Source organism: Mizuhopecten yessoensis, unplaced genomic scaffold (assembly GCF_002113885.1).
Source record: "Mizuhopecten yessoensis strain PY_sf001 unplaced genomic scaffold, ASM211388v2 scaffold6287, whole genome shotgun sequence".
NCBI classification, from domain to species: Eukaryota; Metazoa; Mollusca; class Bivalvia; order Pectinida; family Pectinidae; genus Mizuhopecten; species Mizuhopecten yessoensis.
In genome coordinates, this window is record NW_018406474.1 from 197882 (window position 1) to 225031 (window position 27150).

General features: G+C 35.7%; 2 protein-coding genes across 2 annotated transcripts in view; one reads left to right on the forward strand and one right to left on the reverse strand.

Moving 5' to 3' along the window:
• The window catches only part of LOC110451911 (Down syndrome cell adhesion molecule homolog), a 49007-nt gene extending 36415 nt beyond the window's left edge, over nt 1-12592 (forward strand). Inside the window, exons 23-32 of the mRNA XM_021500137.1 lie at nt 296-426; nt 1388-1500; nt 2655-3593; nt 4051-4197; nt 4394-4621; nt 5169-5229; nt 6486-6606; nt 7947-8025; nt 8199-8311; nt 9361-12592. Of these exons, the coding sequence (XP_021355812.1) occupies nt 296-426; nt 1388-1500; nt 2655-3593; nt 4051-4197; nt 4394-4621; nt 5169-5229; nt 6486-6606; nt 7947-8025; nt 8199-8311; nt 9361-9531 (2103 nt within the window). The 3' untranslated portion in view covers nt 9532-12592. The remainder of the gene's footprint in view (nt 1-295; nt 427-1387; nt 1501-2654; nt 3594-4050; nt 4198-4393; nt 4622-5168; nt 5230-6485; nt 6607-7946; nt 8026-8198; nt 8312-9360) is intronic.
• A 60-nt stretch (nt 12593-12652) lies between these two features.
• LOC110451912 (ornithine decarboxylase-like) overlaps nt 12653-27150 on the reverse strand; it is a 22774-nt gene continuing 8276 nt past the window's right edge. Inside the window, exons 2-12 of the mRNA XM_021500138.1 lie at nt 22331-22420; nt 21826-21922; nt 21498-21574; nt 20850-21022; nt 20426-20563; nt 20045-20210; nt 19548-19695; nt 19179-19291; nt 18862-19067; nt 18661-18735; nt 12653-17628 (exon numbers count right to left, since the gene is read on the reverse strand). Of these exons, the coding sequence (XP_021355813.1) occupies nt 18705-18735; nt 18862-19067; nt 19179-19291; nt 19548-19695; nt 20045-20210; nt 20426-20563; nt 20850-21022; nt 21498-21574; nt 21826-21922; nt 22331-22417 (1236 nt within the window). The 5' untranslated portion in view covers nt 22418-22420 and the 3' untranslated portion in view covers nt 12653-17628; nt 18661-18704. The remainder of the gene's footprint in view (nt 17629-18660; nt 18736-18861; nt 19068-19178; nt 19292-19547; nt 19696-20044; nt 20211-20425; nt 20564-20849; nt 21023-21497; nt 21575-21825; nt 21923-22330; nt 22421-27150) is intronic.

Genomic DNA, 27150 nt, shown 5'->3' on the forward strand with positions numbered 1-27150 from the left:
ACATGTTTATTTCTTAACTTGTAATGTGTCTACAGCTACCAGACCCTGAGGGGTAATTTTACGGGACATGTTTATATCTGGACTTGTAATGTGTCTACCGCTACCAGACCCTGGGGGGTAATTTTACGGGACACGTTTATATCTGGACCTGTAATGTGTCTACAGCTTCCAGACCCTGGGGGGTAATTTTACGGGACATGGTTATATCTGGACTTGTAATGTGTCTACAGCTACCAGGCCCTGGGGGGTAATTTTACGGGACATGTTTATATCTGGACTTGTAATGTGTCTACAGCTACCAGACCCTGCCACATGGAACAGTGAACTGACTGGGTTTTTGGTGGAGTACGGTAAACATGGTGATAGTCAAGACAAGTCGGAAACGATCAACACATATAACCTCGACTCCCTCAGCCTCAATATCAGGTAACTTAGTTGTTGTTTTAAACATCAATTCTGAAGGTCTTTATCAACCATTTATGTTGATAGACAGAAGTTTTCAGTTGTTGAGTTATTATTTTTTCCAAAAGAAAAATGCTCGCTGTTAGAAGGTTGCTGGTACAATACCATAATGTATGCACAGTGCGTCTATAATTTGTACATTAGTTTGATGACTTTATATAAATGTATGATTAAAAATACCACAAGGATGTATGTACTTTGTTTGATTTTAGGATTGTTTATTACCATGCCACTACTTAGAGTATCTACTCCCATGATCTATTACAGGATTTGTAATAGAGTTGTCTCCCTGAAACAATGTTAGAGTATTATCATCATCATCATCATCATCAATATAGTAAAAACTATGTAAACTACAGTCAGTTGTGAAGCAAACCTTAGCATTGTAACTGGAAACATTGGCAATACCTCTAGAGGAAGTACATGTATACTAAGAAAATTTTGGAACTATTAAGTTGGGAAATGAAACAAGTGGCATTATGGATTGTAGATAGTTTTATGAACTTGTGTAACATTCAGAGAAGTTATCAAGGCACAAATTATCATTTATGTAATATTTATTGAACTTGTTTTTAAGTGTGGAATTCTTTTGTGAAAAATGAATAAATATCACATCAGGTAGCATACAGCCTTAAGTGTTCTCTATATACTCATCATTGATAATAAATTAGAAATGTTTGCCTGGTCATGTTTTGCCCCTTAAACAAGGGGGGATAATCTAATATGTGGTGGAAATATTGTATACCGTATTTGATGTAATAAAGGTGCCTGTTCTAATGAGGTCGCATAGTTAGCAATATGATAATGATACATGATGTACGGGCAAATTCACAAAAACTTAAACAATTTGTTAATATAAGGTCGGGGGGTGTGAAGATTTAGTGGAAACATAACAGCTTACAGTATTTGTATGTTATGTTGGCAGTAACCTGGCGTCGTGGACTCGGTACGAGGTGAGAGTGGCTCTGATCTCTGGCCCCTTCAACACCTTACAGGGGCCATTCACAGACTGGATCCTTGTCAAAACCAAGGAAGCAGGTAATAACCAGTGTGTAATGATTGTCAACACACAGATTAATTCGTCTTAGATCAGTTACAACATTTACACAGATTTAATTTGTTGTTTTCTCCTTACCTGGAATGGAGTATGGTCAAATTGAAATGCAAGTAGGCCTAGGGTTGGAATCATTAATTGATAGTATTACAATGTTACACAAGTCACAAAAATGAAGTATATTTAATATCAAGGATTGGCAAGATATTAAAAAGTATCTGTTGCTGGTGGTGAATGTATCAGAATATGAATTTGTTTACAATGATGGGTTTCTTTGAGTCATCAGAAAACCCGACTAATTTGTCATGAAAGGCTATGCCCGCCCTCTTACTAACAAGTTTGATCTCCTGTCAATTCTGTGTTTTGTTTTTGGCTTAACTAATATGAAATACCTGTGACGTTATGCGATGGTGATCGAGGCAATTGTCAACATTAAACAACTTCCATAAAAACATGTAACAACTTGCATAAGGCATAGGGCAATCATATTAATATTTCGCATGTAGGTTGCTCTCCAGGTAAATGGCAATCAGCTTTTATCAAATCTCCTTCGTGAGATCCTCATTTTTGGAGTCGGTCATGTAGCTTACTACAGTGAAGAGCTGTCAGTTTTGTTTAAATAAGTGACCGTGACCTTCATTCAAATGACAAAAGTCTAATGCGGTAAAATTTTCAAGCAACTTCCTCTAATGAACTGTGAGGCCTAAAGTTGACATGTACCTTGTTTGAGTGAGATGTAATGAAGTTTATTGAAATTAATGACCTTGAAGAACATTATTCAAGGTCACAAAATATGTTAAAATCTTTAGATGGAACATTGTGTCTCAAGTAATACTAATAATAATAGGGGACTATCAGTGTGTACACAGAGATAAACTTGACCCATAATTAAAATGATACAAGTCAAATGTATTGAAATCTTCAAACAACTCTTATAAACCGCAGTGCTTGGAGTCACTCACCGAAGTTAGTTGTTGATTACAAATAAATGATAGCATCCAATATGACCTCTGTTGCTGTAGTTTCTGGGTTGGCTGATATTATGATCAAATAACAGGTTATTGAATCGGGCCTCAAGGGCCTCTTGTTCTTACTTAAGTGATATATTTCTCAAATGTATATTCTTATTATCTTTTAGTGGCAGGAACAGTGAGGAATATTCGTTTTACCACAACCCCCACCAGTATTACTTTGAACTGGGACCCCCCTTCAGAACTAAATGGAGTCATCCAGGGCTATTTTGTGGACTTCTACATCTTATCAAGTGAGGGAGGAACAGGTGTAACAAGAGTGGAAGAGAATGGGGAGGAAAATACAACAGCTGAAAACAAAATCAGTGTGAACAATGATGGAACTGAACAGGCTGTGGTTAGAAGGAGTACTGACCTTGAGAGGTCAAAGGTCATCAGTAGCAGGGTGTTGCCTGAATTCAATCTAGGTCAAAGTCCAAATGAGGATTCCACTGAAATAGACACACATTTAGTTCCACTGAAGCATTCAAACAGTTTTCTCACAGAAATGAAGCCAAGTGTTTTATTAAAGGAAGATGTCCCGTATAGTTTTACCAGTGGTATTGAACAGAAAGGCAAGAAATTAGACGAAGGCGATGTTATATCAGAAGTAGTTCAAATTTTAAACATGGATGGAAGAGTTTATATGAAAATGGCAAACAGAAACATAGGAAAAGCAGAAACATTGTCATCCAAGTTACCACACGACCTGGTCAAACGAAATGCTGACCAGTCCACAGAGAGTGACCCTCCAGATTGGGTGTTGAACGCTGACCATGATAAGCTTAAGACCACATGTAGTGTTCTTATAAATACAAATCCTTCAGCCCTTCAACTTCTAGACACCATCTTATTGAATATGAGTAAGGCCTCTGACCATAACCAAGATGATGAGGCCACAGCGCTTCTGTCGGACATCCTGGACGCTTGGTCAGCGAGGCTGGACGATGACCAGCTTGTATTAAACACTAGTACAGGACTGATGTCCCTTCAGAAGGATGTCCACACTTGGCTTCTCCAGGGAAACGTGTCCATTTGGAGTCTATGTTACAAGCTATGGGATGAAGGTTCGTCCATCAGTTTACATATATTAATGATCCTAAATGAGTTTCCTTTTCATGTAAGATTTATGAAACACATTATAGTGAGGCTCTTTTATTTTTTCTCCAAAATTGTGCATTTTTTTTAGCTCTGTCTTCAGTTTGGTCCAAGTGTGTTTGTTTATCGAGGAATATTGCTGCCCCACCTGAGCCTTTTCAACCAGGATACAAGAATGTGACCATGTACTTAAATCGGGTCTCATGCTCAGCTATATAGAGAGTTGTGGCCCTTTGTTCATTATTTTGATAATGAATTTTGTCAGGATTTTTGGGAATATTTATTGCTGGCTTGAACTTTGTCTTTTTGATGTTCGATATTTTATCTCCGTTTAATATAAAAAACATAATGACTAATTGATACCACTGTTAAAATATATCGTCAAGTCATCATTAAGTCACCAATACTACCATTTGGTGTTGACAGGTGGCGCCACCTCAGTGATATCCATGACAACTACCACAGAGGAAGCAGTTCTGCTTGACCTAGTTCCTTCCTCCACATACTCCATCACAGTTTCAGCCTATGGTGATGCAGGCAAAGGAGCTAATCGCTCCATTAACGTCACTACAGGTACAAAATCTTGTTCCTATTAAAAATGTCATTTGTGTATGTATTGCTGATTATGAATTTCAGATCTCCTTAAAAAGGTAAAAATCCAAGTGAATAACAAAAGTTTTAAGAATTTCTTAAAAAGGTAAAAATCAAAGCCAACAGAAAAGTTCTTTGGATACTGGTTTAATTAGTGTGTTAAATTGTTTCTTCTCAGACAAGTTGCCTCCCCCTCCGCCACCCCCGTCAACTCCTGCCCCTACCACCCCAACTCCAGCCCCTCTCTCAACACCAGTGGCCCTGCAGACATCAGGGGTAGATAACTCTAATGAGTTCCTGGCAGCAGTGATAGGGGGCAGTCTGGCTGGTGTTTTTCTGGTCACCATGGTGTTGGTTCTAGGTGTGTGTCTGTGTCTGAGGTGGAGGACCGTGGCTGGAACTGTGGGTAAGGAGATTTAATGTTAAATGTCGATCATAATAACATAAACGTATTGATAGTTATCAGTTGGTAAATGGTAATTACTTGATTAAGTACGAAAAATTTGAAAAAGTAGGTACTGTCTGATAACTGATAATTGATCAGTTCATTTTGATATTAACAATGAATACAGTACAAACGTTTTATTAATTTTGTATGTGATTGCAGTAGATCATTGATGATTTCTCAACCTTATATACATTTCTAAGATGGCATATGAAAACAAGACTTTCCTATGTTTCTACTACCCTTCATTCAGCTTATCAATCATGGCATTGATATTGGTTAATATATTCAACTTATTTTGTATTACAATAGATCACCTGGGTGACTGAACAACGCTACTTTTGTATTTTACGTTTTACGACAGATTTAAAAATTAACGTCATTTGTTAAGTAAATTCATTGACAGTCATACAGGACTAATGACAGCATTATACATAGTTACAGTGATCATTCATTGTTCAGGTTAAATTGTAATTCAAATTCCATTGATTTATTTCTTTACATATAGTTAGAAACAAAACACCAGACCCAATCATTCTGGATAACGATTCAAGGGCGAGTTCCTCAAGGTAAGTAGAAACATACATTTATGTAAAGCTGTATGCATAATTTCTGAAGCTTATCTCAAAGTTATTATAAGGTATACAGAGAACTTCAGGTTCAGGTATCCCTCTCGACACATACATCACACTGAACTGGTCATGGTACTAATTTATATACTGAGAACTTCAGGTTTAGGTATCCCTCTCGACACGTACATCACACTGTACTGGGCATGATACTAATTTATATACAGAGAACTTCAGGTTTAGGCATCCCTCTCGACACATACATCACACTGTACTGGACATGGTACTAATTTATATACAGAGAACTTCATGTTCAGGTATCTCTCTCGACACATACATCACACTGCACTGGTCATGGTACTAATTTATATACAGAGAACTTCAGGATCAGTCCTACCTCTCGACACATACATCACACTGCACTGGTCATGGTACTAATTTATATACTGAGAACTTCAGGTTTAGGTATCCCTCTCGACACGTACATCACACTGTACTGGTCATTGTACTAATTTATATACCGAGAACTTCAGGTTCAGGTATTCCTCTCGACACATACATCACACTGAACTGGTCATGGTACTAATTTATATACCGAGAACTTCAGGTTCAGGTATCTCTCTCGACACATACATCCCACTGTACTGGTCATGGTACTAATTTATATACAGAGAACTTCAGGTTTAGGTATCCCTCTCGACACGTACATCACACTGTACTGGTCATGATACTAATTTATATACAGAGAACTTCAGGTTCAGGTATCCCTCTCGCCACATACATCACACTGTACTGGTCATGGTACTAATTTCTGTACAGAGAACTTCAGGTTTAGGTATCCCTCTCGACATAAACATCACACTGTACTGGTCATGATACTAATTTATATACAGAGAACTTCAGGTTTAGGTATCCCTCTCGACATAAACATCACACTGTACTGGTCATGATACTAATTTATATACAGAGAACTTCAGGTTTAGGTATCCCTCTCAACACATACATCACATTGTACTGGCTGTCACAGGCATTAATTTATGGCAGGGTGACAGAAACGGCTAATTTTCACGATGCCTCGAATGTCTGTTCTTCGAAGAGTTGGATTAATGGAATGAACAGTAATGGGTTATGCCAGTTTCTTCCTTTGTTGAATAATTATGACATTGTGATCTATGGTTTAGGTTGAGGTAAAAGTATAAAAGACTTAAAATATATGAAAATTAGTGAAGTACATGCATATGATCGATCCTCCTCAGGTCTGGGTCAGGGACGTCTTCTGTGACTGAAGAAAATGGTCAGTTTGGTCAAGTGGACATCAACATTGGTGACGTCCGGTTTGATGTGGCCAGCACTTCGAGGTCACGGTCAGTTCCAGAAGTAAGTCTGTATCTTTTGTTAACAAATTAAACCCTTGAAGCAAACAGCATTTCCTGATTACCCCAGGGACAATACTGTATACCCGGATAGTTTGCCCAGTCAAACTTTGCTTTGCTGGTAAATTCTATATTCTAATTAAGTCAAAATTTCAATATCTTCAATAAGATTCATCAGTTTGGAAATATTTGATATCAAAGTTTTTCTTTCTACATAAATAATGTATGTATTAATTGTGTCACAACGTTTCAAGACCGACTGGTCAAAGCTTGACAAAGGGACCTGTTGGTCTTGAAACATTGCGACACGTTTAATGGGCACATTGTTTGTGAAGAAAGAAAAACTTTGGTATCAAGTAAAAATTTCTTTTTACAATTTAATGTTTAAAATGAGCAAACATTGCTTTTCACAAATTGGTGTTGTAGTAAGTCAGTTTTTCTTTTTCACAATTTGAATCATTGAAGTAAGTCATTAACATTTCTGTTTTTTACAATTCAATTATTGATGTAAATATTTCAATGCTGGTTTAATATGATCTTGTTAACGTAAAGAAAAAAAATCTTTTTTACAAGTTAATCCATGTAAGTAAGTCGGAGTTTTGGTTTGCTAATTAACTCTTTATGGAAATTCTGTGTTTCTTTTTAACAAATTAACTCATTAAAGTAAGTCTATATTCTTTACAAGTTAAAGCTTAGAAGGAAGTCAACATTTCTTGGTTGCAAATTGATCCTTTGAAGTAAATTGTGTTTCACAAATTCACTCATTAATGAATGAAAGTCAGTGTTTCAAACAAATTAACCCTTTGAAACAAGTCTGTGTTGTTATTTACAAATTAATCCATTAAAGAAAGGCAGTGTTTTTTGTTTACAAATTAAGATTATTGAAATATCAAAGTCACAGTTCTCGTTTGCAAAATAAATCTTTGAAGTAAATCAGTTTTTCGTCTTAAGAAAGTACTCCAATGAGTAAGTCAATGTCTTGGTTTACAAATCAAATAGTTTATGAATGAAAGTTAGTGATTTTTGTTTGTTCAGAAATTAATCCATGAAATAAAAATTGAGTCATAAATTCTTGTTTGCAAATTAAATCCTTAAAATAAAACAGTGTTTCTTGATAATAATTGACCCATTGAATAGAGCAACCATGGAAAATGGAATAAAATCAAATCTAATGATACATAGAAAATGTTCATCAATATTGTTAAGCATTATTAAGGTTAACTATTTATGAATGTTACAAGTATTTTTCCCCGATATTATTTATCAATTGTTTTGTTTAAAAGTATTGCCGGATTTATTTTCTTATATTTAAATTATGTTGATCTCTGTATGTACATTCTCCAGGGTTACGGTAGCCTGAAGGGAGCCAGTAATATGACACTACAGTTACCGAGTCTGGCTAGGAGTGCTCACTCGGTCACAGGTAAATATAGTCAAGTGTTTCCATAACCATATTACAGTTAATATTTACAGGTTTTTAGAGAAGTAATTCTTGGAGTTATTTATGTTTGGCCAGTAAAATTTTGCATTTGATACCCCATCTATAAAATCGTTGAAAATTGAATCAACATGCTGCTCTTTTAATGATTTCAATAGGAGTACAGAATCCAATGTTCATGGGGGATCACAATCACCATGGCTACCAGGAGGAAGACCAGGAATCCATGGCGGTTTCCATGGCACTTTCAGCAGAAGAAGTCTACTCACAGGTAAGCTTCCCTTAAGTCATCACTTCTCTGCAGAGGTAACTCAGAATTGTACTTCTGAAATTAGTAATATGATAATTTGTCATGGTCAACAAATGTTTGAAAAGTTCAATATCTTAAATCTTTTAATGTGTATTTCATTAATCTATAGCCTTGTGGTTAATCAAACTTTTTATGGGTAGCGTAAAATTTCCACCTTGGAAATATCTATAATGGTTTTATCATGACACTGTATTGAATCGTAAACCTCATACACCCGTTAGTAGGTGAATAAGTGTTCACTCAGTGATAGTAATTTCTTGCAAACTAGACCGAGATATCTGCATTTCCGGCGTGCTGGAAAATTCTATCCAACCCACAGGTCCAGATCGCTTACACGCGCAGACTGGCGTGGGAATTATAGTGACCTTGCGGGGTCATGCTATTGTTCGCGACGTCATTTTATGACGTTTTGGGGTCAGTCAGGGTCATTGACGTCACTAACAATTGCCATCCGGGCTTCATATGCAAATGAGAAATGTGCGGACAGTTTATAACTTTACTAGAAAAGCAACTGTTTTTACAGGTTTTAGTTAATAAGCAAGAAATAGAATCCATCTCTGATGTGAGGTAATGATAAGGTTATTCAAACCCTCGGGACAAATATTGAGCAAAATACCCTCGGCAAAGCCTTGGGTCTCCTGCTCAATATTCTATCCCTTGGGTTTGAATAATCTTATCATTACCTCACATCAGGGCTGGATTCTATTAATACAACATGGCTGCCATAATCCTGACAAGACATAACACTGCTGGAGGTATAAGAAACTCCTATCTAGGTGGCGTTCCATGATAATGTACATGATGTTTTATAAGGCTTTAATGAAATTCTGTTTTAAAAATATATTGTTCTGTGAGGTTTGTGATTCTGATCAAATAATACAGATGTTTTAGGTAGTTTAAGTTGCAAAAATTAAAAACTACAAAATACACTTATGTTTGGAATAAATCTACGAAAAGTCCCACCTGTGAAAATACCCAGTGATACATAATGGTGTGAACTTCTTTGACAGGCAAGCAACACGCTGAAAAGGAAGAACCGCATGCGGAGTGAGTCGGCGGCGGCCATAGCTGTGATGAGAACAAGTGCTATCCCCGACATAGGAACACATCACGGAAACGATACGGACAATCTCATAAAGAACGATTCAGTGGTGGTTTACACAGAGAGAACAGCACTGTGAACTTAGATCATACTCAGTGGAGGAACTTTGTCTCAGGAATCTGGAGAAGAACGTTTTTTCTGAGTGAGGTTTTGTCTGATGTAGGCCTTGTGTATTGTAAGTTACAGCTATCTTTGGTCTGACAATACCTTTACCAGCTTTTGGCAGGTGAATACGATCTCAGAAAAGTAGCCGAGGAGGTTAAGTTCATACATGTGTTCCGAGTTGGATAGCAAATGATATTTGTCCTTCATCGCTGCAGTAGTGTGCCATGTGACATTTGATAGAATCGCAAGAGTTTAAGTTGAAAGTAAGGTTGAGATATGCATGTTCAGAAAGATATTGATAATAATTGATCTGAACACCTCATATGTATGATGTACTGGAAGACCCAAGTTCTGTCTCAGTCAGTAATTGAGAGATTGTCATCTTTTGTAGAAATTAGAAAATGTAAAGGGAAATGACAGACATTTGAGCAATTGGTTTATATGTGCGTATACTGGTTTTCACTTGACTGAGTGAAAAACCCAGAACGAACTGAATCGGATCGAATGTACAGAATCAAAAGCTTATTATCACCTTGTGGCTCGCTCCCCTTTCTATCACTTTGGACAAAGCCTGGCTCCCCTTTCCAACTGTTGACAATGCCTGTCTCCACTTTCCAACTGTTTGGACTAAGCCTGGCTCCCCTTTCCAACTGTTTGGACAAAGCCTAGCTCCCCTTTCCAACTCTTTGGACAAAGCCTGGCTCCCCTTTCCAACTCTTTGGACAAAGCCTGGCTCCCCTTTCCAACTCTTTGGACAAAGCCTGGCTCCCCTTTCCAACTCTTTGGACAAAGCCTGGCTCCCCTTTCCAACTCTTTGGACAAAGCCTGGCTCCCCTTTCCAACTCTTTGGACAAAGCCTGGCTCCCCTTTCCAACTCTTTGGACAAAGCCTGGCTCCCCTTTCCAACTCTTTGGACAAAGCCTGGCTCCCCTTTCCAACTCTTTGGACAAAGCCTAGCTCCCCTTTCCAACTCTTTGGACAAAGCCTGGCTCCCCTTTCCAACTCTTTGGACAAAGCCTGGCTCCCCTTTCCAACTCTTTGGACAAAGCCTGGCTCCCCTTTCCAACTCTTTGGACAAAGCCTGGCTCCCCTTTCCAACTCTTTGGACAAAGCCTGGCTCCCCTTTCCAACTCTTTGGACAAAGCCTGGCTCCCCTTTCCAAATCTTGGGACAAAGCCTGGCTCCCCTTTCCAACTCTTTGGACAAATCCTGGCTCCCCCTTTCTATCACTTTGGACAAAGCCTGGCTCCCCTTTCCAACTCTTTGGACAAAGCTCTTTGGACAAAGCCTGGCTCCCCTTTCCAACTCTTTGGACAAAGCCTGGCTCCTCTTTCTATTTTGTTACGTAAGTCCAACTTCACAGGTCTGTGAATGAGTAATTATGAAGCAAAGGGACTGTGTTGGAAAATTAGTTTGCTTACAAATCAATAGTTCTGATTCAGATGGAAATTAAATTTTGACTTTTTGAAATTTCTTTGCAAGCCCATTCTAGATAGTATACCAAACTGTGTAAATGAGTATGGTATCAGCATGAGAAAAAAGCTTGAAACTGGCACCTCCTTTTATGAGGATGACAGTGGTATTGAACTGTTACAGCAGTTTTATATATGTTTATTTCAATAATGATAAATACATGTATTCAAGGTTCGCCCTAGAAGTTTTGGTTATTACTTGACCTTGTTCTTTTGACTAGCATTAGATAGTTTGTATTTAACTCAGGTTACTGCCAATTTCCAGGTAATCTAGTACCCACATTTGGAAATGCTTTTGCCTTTCTATTTCCGATGTATTTCATTGTTGATATATTTCAGGTTTGGTCTGTCAAAAAAGACAGAAGAAATTTGTATTGCAAATGATTAGAGTTCACTCCCCTGTTATAGATGTCAATCATACTGCCAAAGGAAGCATAAATCTACATTATCTTATTGGCCAATCACTCCGTTATTTATTATTTTACATTTCTAGATAGAGATATAAATATCTGAGAAGGGAGATAATTCAAGGGGAGATAAGTTTGACTGAAAACGTGTTGTCACTTTCCTTGAACAATTTCACTTATTTCTCGTATCCATATTTTAAATCAAAACATAATATCAATCTATATTACCTACTTAAAACCTATTTCATTAGAAATGGGAAGCCACATTGTTTTGTTATATATATATTCTAAACTGTTTTTATATCTACATAGTTTACTGTTTAAACAGATATTATTGAAAATGACCAAACAAGTTTCATTCATTTGTAGTTCCATCGTACATTCCTCAATTTGATTCAATGTATTAAATTATCAGGTACATTCCACTCCTCAATATTATAAGACGACATAGTTGTGTAAATTTGTGTCTGCATAAGTAAACATTGAATGGGAGGTAGGAAGATGTAACTGGTGTCAAACTCCAGGTTAATTGGTACTTCGTTGTAGAGGGGTTTTATTTGTAAAATGAACAGCTGTTTGAAAAAAACATAAGAATGTAACTGGTGCTTGTTGGTTCTTGATTCCATGAGATGGATTTTTATCCTGAATGGCATAGTTGTATAAATATGTAGCTGCATTGTATACTTTGGGAGGTACATGTAGCAGTTTGATTAACAGATACTTGGTAAGAGTGTTATTTAATAATGTGTAGAATCAAATGGATATATTTACCAGTTTAGTTTTTCTACACCAATTTTATCAAAATAGGTCACAAAATTGTTCACGTGTGTAAATTAATAATTTCATACCAACTGAGTGAACAGTTAGTTCACTTCATGTATCTCATATAGATTTGTTCTTATTATAATCAAAATATAAACATATATGAACAGATTAATAGATTAAGCAAATTTAAGTAGAGAATGTACCTTTTTAATAATTTAATATTATATTGTTACAGATGTACCTATATCTGCTTAGAAATTATCACTAAATAATATTTAATTAATTTTATAGAATAGAGTTTTCCAATAATAATGTATGATTGTTAGGTAAATTCGCTGTACATTAATAGAAGTTTAGCCACCATATTCATGTTGCAGATTTTCATAATCATGAGTTTAATAAAAAAGAAAATAGCGACAGCCCAAGGCTGTGTTATGACAATTTACTTGTTTTAATTGTGATAATATAAAAGCCATAAAATGGCACGATTAATGGTCAATAATTTATAATTCCTCATTCTAGTTTTGATGTAAAATTATAGTTTCAATCCTGTATAGATTTGTTACAGGCTTACGTTAATGCTAGTTATCATAAAATATAATTATTGGGCCACAGAAAGTATCAAAGTGTAGCACATGATTATATCGAAAGTTGCTGTATTATCATTAGTATATAGCAGAGAAGGGAATCTAAGGAACGTTTTCATCTGTTCTTAGAGATCATCACCGACAAAACATTTACTGTTGTGAAGGTCCTTTAAGAATTTGCAGATTTTTGAATTATTCAGTAATTGTGGTAAAAATAAATAAAAAATCGACAAACACAGTTAATTGAAATATCAACTACATCATATCAAAATCTCCTTAATATTTGAAATATAGGATGAATTGTCAAACTCATTTTACAACCTAAATTTGTTTCCTTCAGTGTTTTTGATGTTGTGAAGTGTTTTTATACAATCTTGTTAATGTTATTTTCAGTGTTGTATGTAGATCTTTATATCGACTTATACATATACATGTAAGTGTAGTCACAATTACTATGATAAAGTGGTTGATGTAAAATTACAAGGAACGATTGTGATTTTTATACTCAAGAGCTGTAAAGCTATTTTTAAAAAAATATTATTTTCAATATAGGTGATATATGTAAGATACAATTTGGTGTAGAAAAAGACCGAGATAGATTAGTTAGATTTATCCTGTATCGTGATACATAGAGGGTATTGTTGATTGTTGTCAAAAGGATTTTATATATACAATGTTGGGATAATAATCTAACAGATGAGCATATAGGACAATAATTATTATATAAACTGTTATATAAAAAAGTCATATTAAAATATTCTGTGATATTAGATTTACCTTTAATACAGGTGTGAAGTATAACATATTTATTACTCAGAACAAATGTCACAAATATAAACCATGTTCGTTTCCCGTAGTTTTTATGCCAATTAATTGTGTTTTTAAATACTGGTGAATTCGACTTCATTTCAAATCAAAATGTTCTATAATTACATAAGTATGCTTATTGTTATCCCTAATCCTTCCAAAAGTTGAAATTTGCGCAATATTATTGAAATACGCACTAAAAATGCCAGAAGTAGTGTTGCACTCTGCACTATTTCACTATATATATATAGTCATGTTAGTCGTCAGGGTTTTGTGCTAAAATAAGTCGTTGGCTGTTCCAGATGAAATCAAGGCTTTCCCGGATGAGAAATCCTAAAGGAAATTCCAAATGCAAATACGTTTTATGAAGAAAAATACCAATGATGTGTAATTTAAAGATTGTCTGTTCAATTATTATTATATAAATTGTTGATTGTATGTTAAAAAGTCTGTTACTATTTATGACAAGACATGAACATAGAAATATATGTAGGTATATCGATAGATACATTGTGGAATTCAAAAGGTTTTATTGACTTATAAGATATTGAGTTGCCATAATTAAAAAAGGTTGTTATTTGAATGTTATTGGGAAAATTGTCTCGTAACTCATAACGATCACATTAGATACAATCAGAAAAACCAACAACCGCGTGTGAAGTAAATCTACGTAAAATATGCACCACATATAGCTGGTACTTTTGTTTATAGAATACTGTTGGACTGGGTTAATCTGGACACTCCGGTTCCAAGCGAAAAAAATATGTAGTTAATTTATAGATAAATGAAACACAGCTTTTGTGGATCATGACTTACATTCATTATCTGACGAGAATATCTGGATTAACGAGCTTTTACTAATAATAGATAGTACTTTTGTAATAAACAAAAGAATATGTCTACTCGTATGTTTTGTAATTGTCAAAATTCAAAGAGAACAAGTATTGATCGATAGCTATAGGCTCACTATGTGTTTGTTTGTACACGAAATACTCTCCTCGTGTTGTTTGTCTACATATACGTAAATCAGTAATTTGAAGGAATCATTTCATCTATGCATTTTGATATATTTCATTATTCTTATATTGTTTATAATCCTTTGTGGAAAATGTATAAATGTATGTGTGTCTTACCCTTACTGTTTCTCGTCATGTTGAGATTGTCAATCAAAATGTGTAAATGCGCTCCTATTGTGCTTTATTGTTTTCTTGTGAAAATCAATCCCCTCCATATTTATATGTAGAGCCATATTGTAATCCCTCCGAATTAAATTTTGATTGATTATCAATCATGTTATTAAATGTAAACGAAATAATGCAACAAAGAAATTAAGCCCTTTACGGAATTTTTATTTAATACTCGTTTTTATCGTAATTTTAAGTTACAAAATACATATATATATATATACACTCGTAGTATCTTAAAAGAGTCTCCATTTCGTATACCATAAAGTGTAGAAATTGTCAGTGCAACGAAGCTCTGTCATGATAAAAACAATTCTCACATGAAATGAAAATAAATCCGGTTTTTTTTCTCTCAAATTGTCAAGAATGAATGTGATAATTGCGAAACCATATTAGCGCAGTCTATCGTCAATGTCTAATGACTTCAATTCGATGTCACAATGTCGTGATGACACGTTGTCATCTGTATTATCATGTCACGATGGATGTCATAACATGAAGTTATATGCAAAAAGTTTATTCAGTGATGATATCGTATTCATGTAATGAAATCAAATACGAAACAGACATCGAATTGAAATTGGAACATAACTAATTGATATTCGAGCACGAGAACGTCTGGAACCAATTCTCAATATTTTATATATAATTCAAGCCTAATATAAATATTATGTTAATAGTTTGACACTTACAATGTTCTTTACCAGATAAATAATGATGGACAAATTAAGTAAAAATCCAAAAAGATATTACAGACAATGTAGTTTGCTATGAATACATTACATAATTTATTTTCTGAATAAGACTGAAAAGTCATCAAGATTTTTTCTAGTATCAACATTTCAAGTTTTATAGGTATTTTAGATGTTTTAGTTTTCAGAAGTTCAGTTCCACAGAGAAAAAATAAAGAACATACTTTTCATGTCTATTTTACCGATGTCGGGATCATATTCTACTAGACACCACAATTTTGAGATTTTTTTGTCTTTTAGTAATTTTCAGTAGATCTTAACTAACATTGACAGACTTGGTAGTAGATATTTATGAGGGTTTTTTAAGACTTATTCAATGTGTAAAGGAATAGTCAGTAAAAGAAAATTTCACTGTTCTTTTACTAAGAAATAACCAATAAAGATAATATTACTGAAGAAAACAAAATGTTGTAGCGGTTGTCTTGCGTTATAGGGATGGGGGTTGTGTAATGTAGCCTATGATATATAATATAAGGTTAAATTTCATACTTTGATTAGGGTAAGATTTTCTTGAACGCCTCCGAACTATGTATCTATATACGTAATACTGTCTCCAGTGAATAACATTCCTATTGTATATGTTGTGGTTATACATTTCCTGACATCGGTTATACTTAGCAGACAAGTTGTTGCTTTGACGTGAGTTAAATATGAACAGTTAAATAAGTTTAATGTAAGAAATAAGGTTTCACACTTTGCATTCTGTATACTTTTGGAATAATATTTACATTCATTTCTTTCATGTGTATTCAAGTTTAATTATCAAGGTGAAATTATTTTGAAAAAAATAAAGTTTGTACGTGAAGATTTTATTTTCCTTTTCGCACAAGATTCTCATGAATCGTGTTTTTTTTAATAAATTTCACATGAAAACAAAGGCTTGCACACACGCAGGTAAAATCTGCTGCGAATGACTTGCCTGTTTGAAGATATGCAGTATTGTTTTTACATGATTTTTTCGCATATATGAAAACTTTCTAAATTATGCAATCCCTCCTAAAGTTAAATGGCAGAATATAAAATATGTTATGTCCAATTTCTTTCGGCTAGTTCTGGTGAATCAATTGATGGCTAGTAACAGTGGTGAAGACTTTATTCACATATCTGTGTATTGTGATGTTGTTACCCGTCTTCTATGTGTCACCAGCATGTCAAAATAAAATGTCAAAATGTTGCCCAAAAAATGTGTTTTTCTCATTTTATTTGTCATCGATAAAGATTTAAACACACCGGAGAGCATTTCAGAATAGACTTCATTTACACATCTAAATGTACGAAATTCAGAGACCTGATTTAATGAGATCACATTGACATTTTTTCTAGAATGTTTGAGCAGCTACATGTACTTGACAAAAGAATGAGTGAGTGTCTATAAGGCCCTTTTTTGGGCCCGGTATATTCAGATTTTTACTTCTTGTTTTTTTCAAAGATGTCCTATTGTATGACATGCGGAAAAACTAAGCTAAAAGTTTGGCCGAAAGTGGGTTTTTGGCGGCACCAAAAGGGGTAGGGTAAATCACAAATATAGTTTGCTGTTTTCAAAGTGAGCTTAAAAACCTTAGTTTTTCCGCATGTAATACAATAGGACATCTTTGAACAAAATAAGAAGGGTGAACATCTGAATATACCGGGTCCAAAAAAGGGCCTTATAGACACTCATCCTTTGCAATGATTATACAATGTACTATAATGAAGAAAGAAGTTACAATAAGATGATTGCTATAAACTTTAATTTAGCGTTCGCATATACTAATTAAATGATTCCGTAATGCCGGTAATTTTCCCTTGACAATAAGACAGTCAGTTCTATTTGTTGTCATTTACTACTGTATGGCAACAATGATCACATTATTACAACACTATATGAAAAAAATAGAATCAAAATGTATCACAACATCCACACACAGAAGGACCAAATGACACCTTAAGTTAATACAAACAGAAAAAAGTGATAAGTTATAATTAGTAACAAAAATAAGGGCTAAAACAAAAGGATAAACACGAACCCCTTAAAAATCAAGCTGAAACCAATGTAGCCTGAAGGAAAGCATTCCTCAAAACCAAAACGGCAGCAGTGTAAGCCCTGGTCATATGTACCTAAATAAGAAACGAAATACCAGGTTAGGAACATTAGTTAAGTGTGGTATTAACAGTGTAAGGTCCTTGATTCGAGTGGTTAGTAACATTTAGTCCAGACAGAACCGAAGTCCTTTTCGCTAAAATTGTAAGACTGTTATTAAACAAAAAATTGACAGGCAGTATTTAGATTTTATTAATAAACACAAACATTTGGGAGTTAATCTAAATTCGGATGCAAAATGGGGTGATCGCATAGACGAAATTTACCAATCAGTTTCGAAGACTTACGATTTACGAAAATCAAAACTTATACTCAACAGCGATTATCTTTTAAAAAGTTAGGAACTTTTATTTAAAGAATTATCAAATATGCTTGTGAACTGGGACGATTGTTCAAATTCTGATTGAGAAAGAAAAGTCAAGAAGTTAACTTGAAGCCTTGCGCATTGTTTCATATCACTGTTTCCATCATACACCGAATTAGTTATTTTGTATTTTGAGACTTGCATTGAGAAAATTGCTGAAAGAACAAAAAGGCGCTTACGCAACTAATTTATAAAATGCACATTTATCTCACACCCACCTACATTTTTTCATTATTATACCCATAGTTAGAAATAACGAACATTATCGTTTTAGAATTGCAATAATTGCAAGGTATAGTTTCATATAGAGTTTTTGTTTTGCTCTACATAAGACGAAACAACCAAAAGTAGTTTTTTCTGGCTAAGAGTAACCTCCCCTGTGAAGTGTTTTACATACTCTGAGTCGCATAAAATGAACTCTTGTTTTGATGCGGTACTTGTGTAACTACTGTAATGAAATATTGGTAAAGCATAGGCTGAGTACCCTAATTCGAACCCTTGCATACTCTTTTCGTTTTCAATAATAAAAATTGAAATTTTATACTTCGGTAAATGCATTACAACATGTTAAAAATCTTATAAAAAGTCTATAAAATATTTCATTTTATTTAGAATGACAATATATTTTTTAAATTTGATGGTACACTTTATTACATTAATCGTCTGAGAAAGTAAGAACACTTACAAGTTTTACTGTTCTAATCTGATGACGGCTGTTCTAGCTCAAGTTCAATGATCCATCAGGTTTTGTAAGGATGCCCTGCAGTGAATGAAGATATCATATAAACAATAGAAAAATGAAATCCTTTCCTGCTAAAGAAGTTGAATTATAAATTTGTCGAATATATAAAATAACTATTTGAGTTGGGGCAAACGAAATACATACCAAGTGTGACGTGAACAGAAGTAATACAGCTTTGGTCGTGGCATGCTGTTAAAGTTGGTCGCGCCGCATAGCGAGTAGGCTCCTACATAACTAATATGTACCCATTCTCCCACCTCCATTAATGGTAAAGGGATGTCTTTTTCTAGGCAATCCGGGGAAGCACATGTTGGACCCCACACAGTACTGTTGTGCTTTTCTGTCATCGCCTAGAGATAAAAAGGAAGTACTTTATGCATCGTCATTTCCGTGGTAATATTATTTCTGTGACTTTCGCAGTCTACTTAATAATATAAGACTACTATGATCGGTATACAAACCTTTTTTAGAACTGGTGATATAACAAGTACCTTCGTACCATCGTTCACCCGACACAAAGATCCATATATCCCATCATTGATGTTGTACAAAACATGTTCAATACGTTTTTTGTCTGAAATTAAAAGCAAATTTAATCAGAATATTAAATGACAAGAGATACATTAGAGGAAGATGTAAGCACTAGACGACATTTAAAAGATGTTCGGTGTAATTTTATGCTCTCTGCCATAATTACCAATACTAATTATCACCGTTTATATAACTGTTCATTAACAACGCATTAGTCTTAACGCATTTAATCGTACAGTCGATTTACAGTCGGTGTTAATCTGCGAAACGTATAAAACATTTGTATGCTCTACACATACCATGGTCATAGACAAACTTCCGGCCTATGATATTGGCTGCAGCGCTGACAGCAGTTTCTACAAGGTAACGTCCTGGTTCGGCGATTACTTTTACTCCTTCTGCTTCAGGGAAATACTCATCAAGGCACTGGTTTATGATGTCTGCATTCTTACGTAAAGATGATAAATGAATGGAAATACAGTGCCTGTGTGACAAGTATGAACATATTACCAGGCGGGTATACAGGCTGTACGAAAGCTGTACCATCCAGTTCTTATCATTTTATTGAGAATCTTTCATACGGATTGCACCGTTAAATTAAAGATTAATGGGGTCAGTTTAATTCTTGAAATCAATCATTAAAATAATATCTAATATATAAGACTGGTCCATAAAACACATTTAAGTAAACAAACAATATCAACTGTTTAACAAAAACCCTGGCTTCCAGTATTATTTTTCCGATTATATTACCTTGAGCAAATATATATTTCTGTAACGAGTTCAAGAACTATACCTCTTCTATGGTCGGATGATCAACATCTCTGCCTCGGTATCCACCTCCGATGTCAAGGACGTTCATCCCAAATCCGACCTTTAGTCCCATGTCAAAGATCCTCCGAGCTTCTTTGATTGCCAAAGCAAATGCGTCGGAACTGAGACAGTTACTCCCAACATGGAAACTAAAACGAAACATGAACTAGTCTCAATTTTGACTGTCTCACAGTTACCAGAAATAATATTAAGATATGGAGCGTTCTTAATAACCGCATTCTACTGCCGACAGGCATATATAACTGACTATAATATACGTAAATTATTTAACAAATTATTCTATGTGATAATGTCTGAATGCATATTTGATTTAACTTCTCAAATTTGCATTTATGTATCTCACCTCACACCAATGACGTTCAAGCCTTTGTTCTTTGCCGATATAAACAAATCCAGCGCCTCTTCAAAGACACAACCGAACTTCTCCCCTAGGTCATACATGACTGTATAGGTGTGATTCGGCCGAAACCTCAACAGTAGTCTGTAACATAACGCCAGGCTTCAGGATTAATACCTGATATAAATATATTTAACATGTCGAGCCCAACTGTATCATTTTGCGCATTTCTATTTTCGTGAATGCCTGGAAATCATTTGAAGTGTTTAAATGGTAGTTTTGATACATTCATTATCATAGATGATATTTCATTACTGCAAATGACTGCTTTCTTGTGGAATTAACAGACTTGTTCTTCCTGCGAAAATAAAGTTCCCTTAAAGAGTCACACTGACGGTACCTCACCAATGTAATTATTGAAACAACTAACCTTGCTGATCCATACAACATCTTGATCTTGATCAATTCCTCCTCGCTGTCAAATGTCATCAGATCTACATTGTGTTTCTTGGCGTAAGAAAGATGTGTGTTTTGTTTACATGGGTTGGCGTATATGATGCGTGACGGATCGACTCCTAGGTCTAACATCTGCTGTATCTCAGCCTACTTGAAAGAACACAAGGCATGATCATTTCACACACATATATATATATATATATCATCTCGATTTAAACGAAGCTCCTTTTTCCTTTTGAATATGACATTTCAGTTTGAATTGAATCACTGCTTATCGTTTATCATTTGATTTGTTTTCCTTCAGAGCAGTGAAATAATAATGACGGTGGCGTTATGAAGATAGTTAACTTCATTATTATTGTATCGTCCTATTATTGTACTTTTAAAGTCCTTGTGGATTTTATAAAAAAAAATTATAGAAATTGTGAATCAATCAAACCGCCATTTTCTGAGTGTTATTTTAATTCTTCTCACGCCTGCCAACACTTAGTTCCTAAGTATCGCCTGACTGGGATAATTTGTATAGGAAACTGGCGAATCAATTTTAAGCACATCTACATAAAAAGTGATTAAGAAAAGACTTGATTGACTCGTATACAGGATGATTGGAAGACGCGCTTACCTTGCTCGCACAGTCAAAACTACTCCCTAGTCTTACAAGGACATCAACTATTTTTTCATCATTGTTGCACTTCAAAGCTATTGGAATAGAAATACAAACGAGTTTTTGAAAGCATCGTATATAACATTTCTTTGTCATGGAAATTATATCGAATCAGCTTTAAAAAGGAGTACTGTTTTTAATTTTTTTATTTTGGCGTAATATGAAAAAATGTTTTCTATCGTAAATGGTATGTTGGAAATGTGTCGAAAAAATGTTGAAAATAGAAACCGACCATCGCATTACATGTAAAAAATAGAGAAACAGGTAATGATAAATACAAAGTTACCATAGAATAGCTCCACCCTTGGAAGCAAATTGTACCATTTTCTGTACCTCTCCACCACCTCGTCAATATCAACGATAACCAGAGGATCGTCTATACCCTGTATTAAATAAATCATGTATTTCAGACGACGAATAGTACACGAAAGAATCTATGGTACAATAATATCCATGAAGCACTCCTCAGAATGTGGTCAACATTTCTATTTTCTATCTATTCATGGGAATAAGGTAAAAGCAATCAAACCAAAATCATAAAAATGGGTAAATATATGTCAAATAACCACGAAAAAAACCCAAATTTACAGCAAAATGCATTTGTGGAACGCTTTTATTACAAAATGGTGCGACAAAAATTGCCTTAACTGATGTAAACATTAAAGTAGAAGAAATGGGAAAAATTGGAGATTGATATTATTACACGTTATGATGGCATGGAAGTCTCGACAAAAAGGTTTGTCTGTTAGAAAGTTGAATCGCCAACAAAATTCAATATTAGATAAGCTTACCAGCTCTGTCTGGTAAGCAATCTCTCGTTTGATGTAGTTTGAATGGGAAAACCTCGCATCAACAATCAGCATATCGTTATCCGTCATTTTCTTGAAAAAAGCGTGCAACCTTTAAAGACAAGGTCTTGTTTAAAGTTGATAAACTATTTCTGTATTCAATTATAATGTAATAATTCTTTTTAAACAGATAAATGCTGTACGGATGGCGGTACACAATAGCGTAGACTTGGATGTCGTCATCGAAATTAAAGGAGCGGAAAAAATAACAAAATTCTCAAAGTTTCTGAATGGAAACAGGCTGGCTAAAGGGTTACCCTAACCCATAAACTGTTCAAAACCGAACTCGTATGCAGTAAAGCCGAACTTGAAGACTGGCAGCATTATTCAAACAATACTGAAGATTCATAACGCCAGCGTGTCAGCTTATAGCCTACCTCTATATATATTTCTGTATCATTTTACTGCTAAACATCAGCTTGTTTAGGTATCATTGTTTGTTTTTTATTGTTAAAATATATCACTAGATAAGGAGCTGAGCACAATATATGCAAATGCATTTTAATGCTAACAACTTGTTGTCCGATAAATACACCAAATCTATTCACATCACCAAATAATTCAAGTCTGATGTAGATATTGGTGGATTTTATGAGCAACGTTATTCATTTTTGAAAACGAAGTATGCAAGTCTTAAGGGACAAACCTATCACTTAAACATCATACCATACAGATATCGCTCTCGTTTTGTGTGACACTATATCAACACTTTGTGTTATAATCAATTTGGGAGCCTGAAGTTGGTTCCTAGTTCCTAGTTCCTAGTTCCGTTTATGATAAACGGAACTAGGAACCAGACCCTAGTTCCGTTTCAGATAAACGGAACTGGGAACCAGACACTAGTTCCGTTTAAAATTGAAATAACACTATAATTCGAACTTCGACCAAAATACTAGGTCTGTTTCAGAAAAACATCATAACCAGCCTATTATAAAATCGACTGGGAACTCAAATCCACAACCTTTCACAGGAAAAGTATGACTACCATAGCCTCTATAAAGTAATTGGTTTTATACGGAACTGAGTGTCAGTCTCCAGTTACGTTTTTCCTTAAACAGAACTGGGATCCAGACCCTAGTTCTGTTTAACATAAACAGAACTGGGATCCAGACCCCTGTTCTGTTTAACATCAATGGAACTAGGAACCAGACCCTAGTTCCGTTTAACATAAACGGAACTAGGAACCAGACCGGGGTCCGTATAGTAAACGTATATGGTTTTTTTTTTGTAATTCTTTCCCTGTCTACCTCGAAAAACGAAAGGTCAAAGGCGCGTAGTTATATCTGTATCAAGTACAGGAATCGAACCCACAACCTTTCACACGAAAATTATGACTACCATAGCCTCTATAAAGTAATTGGTCGTATACAGAACTGAGTGTCAGACTCCAGTTACGTTTAACATAAACGTTTAACATAAACGGAACTAGGAACCAGACCCTAGTTCCGATTAAGATAAACGGAACTAGGAACCAGACCCTAGTTCCGATTAAGATAAACGGAACTAGGAACCAGACCCTAGTTCCGATTAAGATAAACGGAACTAGGAACCAGACCCTAGTTCCGATTAAGATAAACGGAACTAGGAACCAGACCCTAGTTCCGATTAAGATAAACGGAACTAGGAACCAGACCCTAGTTCCGATTAAGATAAACGGAACTAGGAACCAGACCCTAGTTCCGTTTAACATAAACGAAACTGGGAACCAGACCGGGGTCCGTATAGTAAACGTTTATGTTTTTTTTGTAATTCATTCCCTATCTACTTTACAAAACGGAAGGTCAAAGGCCCGTATTTATATCTGAATCATGTACAGGAATCGAACCAACAACCTTTCACACGAAAATTAAGACCACCATAACCTCTATAAAGTAATTGGTCTTATACGGAACAGAGTGTCAGACTCCAGTTACGTTTTTCCTTAAACGGAACTGGGATCTGTTTTTTTTATGGTCACCTTTATTTTAAATAGTCACTGATTAGATAATAACCGTTACAATGAATCAATCATTCTGCTGGGCACGCGTTATATTGACGTGGTTGCTTTGCGCCAATCCACGCTGCTTTATACACTTTCTATTATTAGCTTATTGTCTATTTCAATGGTTATTCGTATTTTCAGCTGTATTTTTTTANTATAGCTAACTGACCAGGATCAGGATGAAAGTGTGGATAAAAGTGATAATCTACAAGCTAAAAGCAAACAGGACACACATTTTTATACCATAAATAGTGGACAATTCGACAAAATTATACACAAAGGCTTAATAATTCATTTTACATTTTACAATCACTTTGATCATGTCGAGAGTTGTCTTCCTTGAAACAAATTGGAAAATTTTACAGCGGGATTAAATTTACACAATGACAGTTATCTCTAGTAAAAAATATCAGTGATTAAAATTAATAGAAATTATGATATCCAAAGTGACAATTTATTGTTCTTTCATGGAACTAAATTACTCTTAGTCATGTACACTTTGGACATCATTCCACAGCCCGCTTACGCATGGTATATTTACATTTCAGATACATGTGTAACCAGAGGCTATCGCATGGTATGCCGTTCTCACGTGCACCCTCATACGCATTTTCATCGGGATCTTTATATGTTTACAAAACACTATTTCAACAGAGTCAGTGAACTGTATTTATAAAAACGATTGACTCGACAGAGCGTAACTCGCTCGACAGCGAAAGTCGCAACGACCTCGAGCTTGTTAAGTGGTGTAGGTACACAAAACGCTAAGTCGCTTTCCGTGTGCTTCATATATGACCTTCTTAAAGTCGCCTGGTCTCCTGTCAGTGTTTTTCCGTGAGTCCGTTTCTGTCTTTGTAACGGAATCTTTATTTCTGAAGTACGTGTGATTACACATTTCCCAGCTAATTTTGATATCGGGTGTTGACATATCATCGTCAGGCACATGTATTATTGACTACAATTTACGCTACGGTATTGAAATGCCCGATACGCAATACGGAAATGACGACACAAAAATACGGCAAGTAAAATATGTGTATTACGAAGGACGGGAGGTCCTGAATAACTTCATACACGATGAGAACGATTACTCGCTGTCATTACAGCATACAGACACAATCCCCAACAAAGAGTCGGTTTACGTTTGGCTGAAGCATAAAAAGAAACTCCCAGTATCAGAAACAGGTACAAACTTTTTTCCCTTGTCATTAGTGGTCTCGAGACCAATCCAAGACCACAACGTCAGAACTCATATCCATGCGGTGTGTTCAAGAAAGCCTGTAGGTGAAACGTCACGAGTGGTGCCATGCAGCGTGCAATGAAGAGATCAGTGTATTGTATCACATGTGACAAATCAATTGATTGATTGATTGATTGATGGGGCTTTACGTCCTCGTTCCGGTTATGAATCGATTATTGTGAGTGATGTTAACTCCTTCAAAGAGGAGGGGACGCGATAAACCACTCACACATAAACAAAGCCTACGTATCATAGTGGTGAACTTCCAAAGCAACAATAACAAGTCTAGTGAAGTCGGAGTCTTATGCGCTTTCACGTCAGCAGAAATAGTGATCGAGACGGAAACTTGGCTAGATGATTCTGTGTCATCTTTAGAGATCTTCCGAGAGTATCAATGGGGAATTTGAGGATTTCCAGAGGGAGTTTGACCAACTACCAGATAGTGGTGTGGATGTGATATGGAACGCGTTTAAAGACAGATGACTGAGTCTAATCGACAAACACGTTCCATCAAAACTCACGTCATCAACATACACCAATTCGTGTGCAAACAGTGATATAAATCGCCTGAGTAGGAGGAAAGCAATGGCCTACAAGAAAGCTCAGAGCACTAAGACAGAGAAGGATTGGAAAAGATATAGGAAATTGAAGGTCATCACACAGCAAGAAACGGGGAAAACATATGACATATACCTAGATGAAGTCATCAGCAACCAATACACGGACAGCCATAAGTAGTTCTGGTCGTATCTAAAAGGTAAAAGGACAGACAGCAGTGGAGTTGCCCCATTAAACCACCAAGACGGCTTCGAATTCCTACACAGTGACACCGGAACTAAGTTTGAGATCTTAAACAGCCAGTTCGAATCGGTTTACATAGAAGAGGACTTGAGAGTGAAATTCCGGACAAAGGAAGGAGCCAGCGCCCGACATCACCACAGATATGTGAGGAGTGCATAAGCTGCTGACGGGACTGACTGAAGCCGCATAAGGCCTCAGGCCCCGACTCCATACCAGCCAGGATCCTCAAGGACTCCGCTCTTCATGTAGCCCATATTCTTACCAGGATTTTCCAGTGCTCCCTGAGAAGTGGGAAATACCTGAGGACTGACGGAAAGCTTCAATTGTACATATTTATATGATGGGAGACAGACACAACCCTGTCAATAACCGCCCAGTGTCATTGACGTCGATTGCAAGTAAATTGCTCGAGCCCATTATCTACAGCAACATCATGGATCACTACGACAATAATAATATCCTGGTCGACGAGCAACATTGTTTCAGATCACGTTGGTCCTGCGAGTCACAACTCATCCCTAATATTCAGGAGATAGCGAAGTAATTGGCCGAGGGGGAGTAGATGGATGTACTCCTGCAGGCTTTTGACAAGATGCCGTGACAACGACTCCTCCGGAAACTAGAATTCTACGGTGTGAGACGGAACATATAGATGTGAATTAGAGACTTCCTATCGCATCGGACCCAGCAAGTGACATTAGACGGCAAAACATCATCTTCTGCGGCTGTACGTTCTGAAGT